The 8999-nt window shown below is 38.0% G+C and overlaps 1 protein-coding gene across 1 annotated transcript in view; it reads right to left on the bottom strand.

The window, feature by feature from the left end:
• The window catches only part of YAF2 (YY1 associated factor 2), a 31712-nt gene that overhangs the window by 22133 nt on the left and 580 nt on the right, over positions 1–8999 (bottom strand). The window contains exon 2 of the mRNA XM_009880885.1: positions 5886–6116. Coding sequence (XP_009879187.1) covers positions 5886–6116 — 231 coding nt within the window. The remainder of the gene's footprint in view (positions 1–5885; positions 6117–8999) is intronic.

Here is an 8999-nt window from a genome sequence, read left to right as displayed (position 1 = left end):
TATCACAGGAGAGGACGAGAGAAAGTTTATAGAAAGCAACAGGTTTCTTTCTGCTCCGTGTTTATTTCTTTGATTACATAAGGTATATACAAATAGAAGGCCAAGTCACAATGACAGCTACTTAAACTTCTGGCCAAAGGTGACTGCTGATATAACTGCTATTTTCAATGTAATGGAAAAAGAAACAACTAAACTAGCTTTAAATCAACTATCAAAGTTGGATCAAACAGGCCCTACCAGGTCTTAGCCCGATATCAAATGAAATTCTGTTCATTTTGTTCTGGGGAGATTGCACTAAAAAAAGAAGAAAAAAAAAGAGGAAAAAAAAAAAGCCCAAACTATAACAGACATCAGGAAAGAGTTGCAGAAAAAAAAACCAAGCAAGCATCAAACCAAAAATACCGAGTACATGCTTAAAACAAAAAAGCACATTTTTTCATGAGCTGCTTAGAGTAATGGATTAAAATATCTGTCAAGTTCAAAACTACAAAGACTTAACAGAATTAACCTTAAAAAAACCAAACCACTACATCACCCCCCAAAAAATAACCCAAGAAAAAACCAATTACTTACCTAGTCTTTCTGAAATACAAGCTTTATCTTTTTTTCATTGGCTGACCATTCATTCCCTATTGCCCACACAAGATACGCCGATCAACAGCATCTAACAGAGCTACTCCAATCAATATAAATTACTTCATTGTTTCACATGGAAAACCAAAATCTCATTCAAGTTGATGTGTGCAAAATTCTTAAGTTGCACTACATTTTTCAGGGAAAATAATTTCTAAATAAATTCCTAAATAATTCCAAAGATTACTTTTAAAACCTCTTTTTAAAAATAAGACTGGAAGTCCAGAATGGCTAGGTTACATAATGGCTATCTACAGAGCAAAAGAGAACTATTTATTCACGCTCCCCTTCATAATTTAATATTTAAGCTAAAACATAAAACTTGTCATACAGAGCTTGATAAAATATGGATTATATATGACTTTTCCACTCACTTTATTCCTGCAAATACTTCCTTCTCCAAACTACCACAAGTTACGAACAGCTCTTCAGTCTGTTAAGCTTGATTCAGTCATGTATTTGTAAAATCAGCATGACAGGCAGTTCTTCCTCTTTTTCTCCTTCACAACCTTCCCCCTGACACACGCATGCGCATATGCGCACACAGAGGCTGCATACTGGAAAGCAGAAGACAGAGTCCTTAACAAGCTGTTGTAAAACAGACATGTTAAACCAGATATACAAGATAAGTACCAACTCTCTGTCCTGAGCAGTACTGCATTTCCACAGAAATACGAATACCAGATTTGGTTAAATGTAACTGATTTGTGCTTATAAACATCCAGATGGTACATGACTAAACAAATTGCACATATTTTCTGAAGAAAAATGACCTTGATATCCAAGTTAAAAAAATTAAACATTTTATTTATGCTTCTCAAAGCATAAAACAAACCCATGACAGCTTCAAGTAGAGACCTGTATCTCATATTTAGGAAATTGTCAGACATGCTTATAAAATACATGCACATATTGAATGGCCACACTCTTGGCCACAATCAAGGAGCACAGACCAAATATCAACCAGACACAGAAAGATGGCTTCCCAGTTCCTCATACCTCAGTCTCTTCTGTCTGGTATGATTTAAAGTTGGCTTTTCATACCTTAGGTTGGGAGAAAAGGAACGATTCAGTAATGGAGATCAATAGAGCATAGGACATGGAAGCCATGCCCCCATGCAGATGGTTATATATGTCTCTACTTCAGCAGTACAGGACATTAAGAGGTATACATCCCAAATCCACAGAAATTAATCCTGACTTGAGATGATTTTCTCATTCTGGCTACAAATCTCAGCGGCTATTTTATGCAAATGATACTGCATATAACAGCTCACTCAACAAGTGTATCAGAGAGGAATAAAAAAAAAAAAAACCACAACTTCACAGAAGTCACTGATACTTGTTTTATCTCCTTATCCTCACTCCTTCTTATCCCCTGCAGAAAGAAAAATACTTTGGGCTTGAACAGTGTGCACTAAGTCTCATAGATTCATAGGTAAGGTTAAGTTTTTATTGAATTCAAAGAAGACAATAAAAGTAGTTCTAAAAAATAAAATGAAATAAAACCATAACAAGCATACAGTAGTTACAACTTTGTACAACAATCCTTTTCCTATTATTAGTGAAGAGAATACTACTAGTGAAAATATCCTTTGGAATTCTGCCCCTTTTCCTAATTGAAAACCACAGAATGCTATCGACTCTGGATAGGAGAAATGGATCACGTACCCCTGCCCCCCTTTTTTCCCCCTCTTATTTACACAGCAGGATATTACACCAAGTATTTCAAAGTTTAAAAAGCTGGATTTTAAGTTCCTCCTGTAGCTCTCACTATACTCCCCTGGATGCTCATCCTTCACACTGAATGGAGAAGCGATTTGTCAGAGCATGGAAAAAAAAAATGGGATCCTGCAACTAGAGACCAGACTACAATATGCATGCATAAAAACCACATGAAGAGAAGCAAAGTGACAGGTACTTTTAAATCTGGATGCTGTCACTAAGTGAATAACAAGAGCGTTAATATACTCTGAGGAAGATGGAGCAGAGAGGTGATGGAGCAGTAATGCAGCCTCCTAGAAGACAGAAGAAAGTAGCAAATGTACACCCCTTTAGAGAGAATGCTAGTCCTCTTGCATATTTCTTCCCAGCAAGACTGAAACTCTGAAACTGCAGCTTTACAACGTGTCTAAATTACAATGACTAACTGTGTTAGCTGGCAAGAAAAAAAAAAGACAACCCTACAAACCAAACATCTATTGACGGACAGACAAACTGGGAGCAAATACTTGCTGCAGCAAGGTCTGTCCAAGGATCCAGCCCAATTCTTGAAGATCAACCAGTATTGGTGTGTGTACTCCCAATTCTAATAATGTCATGAAGAGCAGAAGGAAAGAAAGAAAAGAAATGGTAGTGTGCCCAAGGAAGCAATTTCCTTTTGGCAAAGCAGCAATTGTGAGTCAGATCAAATTCAGCAACCCCACTATAACCTCCCCAGGAGCCAAACAATTCTGTTCAGAGTCTTCAGCATAATATCATTGCCACTGTTGCTTTTACAGTGATGTCAGTCCAGGCTTTTTCAGTGTTCTAAGCAATTACTTTACTTTCCCATAGAAGACGAGTGACAGAGGGGGAATGATGATTTTCAAGTGTTTATGCCTCAGCAAAACTTTAACAATTTCATGGGGCAAGGAAATCAAACCACTCATTTAGCCTAAGGACTCTTCCTCTTGCCAAATGTCAATGGCTTTTGCAAACAATAGAGCTTCTCAAAGAGATCATACAAATTCTTTATAATGGAAACTATTAGGCAACCTAAATATAGAGTTCGTTACCAGTTCCCTCTATAACACAGTATGTTTGGGTTCTATTCAGCATTCCTTACTTAAGTTTCTAATGAACTTCAGCAGATTTGTCCAAGTAAGGAATGATTATTACAGCTCTAGGTTCCTTACGTTTATACAACATCTTTCATCTAGAAAGATTTCAAAATGTTTTAAAGGTCACATATAGAAAATTACTGTATTCAGTACAGTCTCCCATCAAGAGGAATGTAGTAATTTCTCAGTACCCAAGCAACAACACAGAACAATTTAGGTTAGAAAGTAAGAAAGCCATGTCTACAGGGAGAGTTTAGATCCTCAGTGACATTACCAAATTAAAGTTTGGCAACAGTTCTACAGCAAAAAGTACAGGGATTTCCAACTGGCAGATAGGAGCTTAGTTTTACATCTGACTCACGGCACATCTAACTGGCACCACACTGGGGCACTCCTTTAGTGCTAACCCAAAGAAAAACATGCCACCTCAGGAATCAGTTACACCATTCCCTGTAGCATCCAGGATTTCTCTTGGACATCTCCCATCCATGCACAACCCACTTTAACCATTCACAGAGATACCGCCATGAACAAAATTAATTTAACTCCATGATACAATCTGCTTTGAAAATTCAGTCTAGAAGTATATTAAAAAATAATCAAGAAGACATAAGAATTATTTCCACTAATCTTAACAATTCCACCAGTTGTTAAAGATCATAATCCATGTCTAGCCTCTGGCATAAAAGATAATTCTTTCAGACAGAAGAAATTATTCAATGGTGAAAACACCTACAAACCCTACCCTGCACCTGAAAATATTTCTGTGAAGTTAATTGTACATGATTAGTATAAAAATAATACAACTGTTTTAATCAACTTTGCACCTAATTTCCAGTGGTCTTCAAAACGACTAAACTTGACTATGATTGCCTGTTTTTCCATCTGCAAATCTGGTCACATTTAGTGAATTTTAACGACATAGAAGCAGACATTAAACCATCCACCACAAAGAAACACATTTCTCTGAACTAAAAAAAACAGTACACTGTCTTACAGACAAAGCTCTCATCAGTTAAAACATGCAGTAAAAATTTTGAAGAAAGAACCATCGCACACTAAGAACCACGCTAAGGCATCAACTTAATCTAACATTAATCTTCAAAATGGAAGACAAAAAAAAAAAAAAAAAAGCACTCACAGTGTCATCAAACCACCATAGTATAGTTATTCTGATGAACATTGATGAAAAACATTTTGTTGCATAGGTAGTACCAGCAAATGTTTTAGCAAGGCCCCACTTTGGTCTCTTGGACTCCAGCTCCTTTAAAAAAAAAAAAAAAAATCCACCCAAATGGCCTTTTTTGTCTCCTTGGCACCCTAATGATTCCCTCCATAGACACAAAGGTCTACTTACTAGCTCAAATCTAATTTCAGAATTAGGGCCTAAAACCTCAACCTGTATTTATCTCATGCCATGTGTAAATCCTGGACTTTGCAAATGTGAAAATGCAACCCATTTAAACCTTACAGGGAAAAGAAACCTATAAACCTACTCAGCTACACATTGTTTCAGAGTTTAAGGAGAGAAACAAAAATAAACATATCAACTAAAGCTCTGCATACCAGATCACTGTGGGGGAGAGAGTGGAAACAAAAAAACCCAAACAACAACAACAAAAAAGACATTTTGTTGCTAAAATATTAAAAAAATATGAAATATTCAAGCAAGGGAAAAAAGAAGGCAATGATAATATTGGTTTCTCAGGACTATTTATTTTTGCCACACTTTTTCTGTTTTTTAATTTTAGTGCTTTTATCCAGCTGAGTTTCCAGTGAAACAAAACATAATTTTTAACTGATTTTGCCTAGCAAACTGACTGGAGGTTAAAGAGGCTTTACTCATGCTCTTTTAAAGATTTTGAATTCATTATTTCAGCAGTATTATTTTGCTGAATATTACCTATCTGTACACATCTATCAATAATAGAAACACAATGTCATTGTTAAAACTGGAAACCACAGTATACGTGACAGATACAATTCCTCTCAGCGCATTTACTTCACTGATTTCCTTGGTTAAAAAACAAAAATAAAATAATCAACTAGTATTCAAAACTGAAGTCATGAGAAGTCCTTTCAAGATTCATTCTGGCTTTCAGAAGTCTAGGACATCAACTCTAGAAATAAAGATGAATCTTTTTTGTCAAGTAATTGGACCCAACCTCGCACTTATAATTTCAAACATGTAACGTTTGTTGCAAGTCATATTCAGCACTGATTTGACGGGTACCTAGAATGTAATTGCTGCTTCTGATAGGATTGCAACTTTTATTGCCACTTAAAACTTCCCTTGCTGAGGGGCTTAACCAGTAGGTATGATAACCATAACAAAGGATTCTTTAGCAATATTCTCTCTGGTTAGCACGCAACAGCTACAAGTGCACTCCTGTTGGCTTTATAAAAAGCCTCCATTCCCCAAGCACGCACGTTTAGGCCACGATACTCAAAAAACCACCGGCAGACGCAGGAAAACCAGGTAATCCACCGCGAGCTTTCCGACGGGGGCGCAGGGAAAAGGTCCTCCTGGGAAGTCGGGGATACGCAAAGGTGGGCGCTTCCATACGGGCGCAATTCAGCTAATCGACAATTCCTTCCCCGAAACAGCCGAGGGTTACGACCCGCCCCTAGCAAGCCCCGAGCAACCCGCACAGTGATGCTCTGTGATGAAAAGCGTATTTAAAAATAATAATAATTTAAAGAAATAAAAAAATACAGGGGGGCTGGGGAGAGAGAGAGCGTAACTGCGGTAAATCACATTTAATGATAAACAGACTTATGCTTGCATTTCACCGGGAATTTACAGCAGATGCTGTAGTCTTTCAATATTTTACTGCATGGAGACCATAAATTGCGCAGAGCAACCCCTCTCCACCTGTATTAACAGCAGGAGATGCTGTTTACAGCATGAGCGTTGGTAGTCTGCTGACGTGTTTGTTTAATTCCTGTTGAACGAGACAGTAAATCAATTCTCTGAGTTCTATGTGAAAGACCAGCATGAAATCTCACATATGTACCACATCATCCTGAGAGGCTTCGTGTTAGGATTGCTTTCAATATTCTCATTTTCCATCTTCAGATCTCAGCGACAATGCCAGATGCCCGGGAATTTTATCATCTCTCTCTCTCTCTCTGATTTTCTGGAATTATAACAAGCTATCACACTTGGACCAAAAAGCTCGGAAAGGAATAATTTATGTGGCCAGTAAGCTCATCAACACATTTTCCTGAGGAATAGGATATATTCTTTTAAATATTATTTAATTTAAGAATATATTCTTTAAGGGTTATTTAGTTCATTAGATATTATGTAGTTTTGCGTTATTTGGAGGTACAAAAGGTTGCCCTCAAGTAGAAAAGTTTAAAGGTGATCAACTCACAATTTTCAGAACTTTTGTAATTTAGTCAATATGATATAGTAATAACTTTTAATATTGTAAGATTTTTCCTGTATTGAAAAAATGAAAACAATAGTTGAGAATTTATTTAATAGCTGCCTTTTGCTCTCCTTCTCTTTTTCTTTCCCATTTCAGATAAAACTTCTGGTGAAGAAACAGGACAACCTCCTGACTGATGAAACACTAGGAGCAAATGGGCCAGGTATTAATTTTTTTTAATGAAATAAATATGAAGGACTGATAAAATGAGGCCGGTTTAATGCAGGTTTAAGACTCCAGATTACCCTAGAGTTCTCAAAAGCTGTGGATAGACCGAACCATTTTTATAGAGTAGCATAAGCTCTGGATAGACTGAACCATTTTTACAGAATAGCATATCTGGACTCATTTTATCTAGATTTTCACATCCAAATGTTGCAATGGAATCTGAACAGTAGCAAGCATTAAGAGGTCACCAATTGTACAATAGCACAGTTTCTAAAATCGCAGTAATTTATCATTCTAAAAATATATACTGTATCTATAGTCTGAAGCAATGAATCGGGGGACCTTACTTTGTGTTGAGAATGTATTGAATTACAAAACATGGCACATTCCAGAACAAAAAAAAAAACACCAAAAAAACCAACCCAAACCCCCAACTTAAACCACAGTGCTTTACTCTTTTGCATAAGCATTGCTACTTGTTGGCAAACCACTATGGAAATCTCTGAAAGTGGTATATTACCATTTATTCCCTTTTCTTCTCAGCAAAACCCTGTCATGAAAATAACATCTTGTAGATTCAGACGTTATTCCTGGGTCAGGGTACTGTACCCATTCCTGGCAGACGCTGACCTTTCCGCTGAGTTTCAGCAAACTCTTCATCCATTTTCTGGGCTGCCCGGGAGATGGAGCGGTGTACAGCGGCCTGCACGGCTCAGCCCCGGGGAACTGCTGGTGTGTGTCTCAGGGTATTGCTCGCTGTAGCGTCTAGATTGCCTTGTTCTCCTTCCTAAAGATATTGCTCCAGGCCGTGCTTTACAGCGAGAGAGAAACAAGGGGAAAAAACTAAACATGAGGTTCTGCTTGGAAAGCGTGGGCTAAACCGGCCCATTAGCCTGAGGCGGGAGGAGAACGATGGGTACGGGTAGAGAAGCAGGAGAGAGCGGTGTTACCTCGTACCCCTGCGCTGTGCAGTGCTTTTGCGCTCAAAAGCTTACAGGTACTGTGCGGCTCACGTGCAGCGCAGCAACAGTAAACAAAACACTGGTGTTTTATTACCTGTATCATCTTAGTGCACCGGAGCCCCAGTCACAGGCTAGGATGCCATTTTGCAAGATGCTGTACAACCGGAACAAAGAGCACATGTCCTAAGTACGTAACAAAAGACGGCAGTTAGATGCAGGTAGATGGCAGAGTGCAAGCAGACAATGAGATGATACTGGTCAGCATTGTAGTGGTCAAAGCTATTTTTGCTGCATTGTCTTTGTCAAGAAACGATGGGATTTTGAGAACAAAATATGCCCAAGGTGGGAGCTTTACCCAAGTGTGTGAAAAAGCATAACCGAAGATGTAGGCTTCTTTGAAAATTGAACAAGTGAAAAATGGAGAAACTTCCTGATTTTGAAGGCAAAGTTGTCAAAAAGAATTTCAGCTAGAAATACTGGGGTATAACAAGGAAATGGAAAATGTACGTAAAGTGCTTGATGTTGACTTAGGGAAGCAATGAAAGACCCATTAGTTGGGACATCACATTTATGTAAAAGTGCTAATACTTTTAAAAGATTGACAGTTTTCTACGTCTCTAGCAATCTTGTACAGCGGCATTTTGAAGCCTGTGTAGTATTTCGTACTTGTGGTTGGCCGTTTATCCTAATTTCACTCTGCATTCACATCCTGCTTCCAGTATTGTAATTTTCCTTGCTTTCTGTTTTTTTCCCGTATTTGACTTACCTTTTCCTCTCTTCCTCTATTGCAGTTTCTTTCTTTCTTCTCTTTTTATGCTTCTCATAGAGCCTTCTGTAAATGATGAATAAAATGTATGGATTGCACATCTGAGGACGGGCCACGCCAGGCAGAGGCTGCTGGCCTGGGTTTGATGGTATTTAGTTAGACATTTACATGAAGTTGGTGTCCAGACCCAACCCCCGGTGGGGAGAAACAA

The sequence above is a fragment of the Charadrius vociferus genome, unplaced genomic scaffold, assembly GCF_000708025.1.
Source record: "Charadrius vociferus isolate BGI_N301 unplaced genomic scaffold, ASM70802v2 scaffold52, whole genome shotgun sequence".
NCBI lineage: Eukaryota > Metazoa > Chordata > Aves > Charadriiformes > Charadriidae > Charadrius > Charadrius vociferus.
Note: the sequence above shows the minus strand (reverse complement) of the source record. Positions and strands in the feature narration are given on the sequence as shown.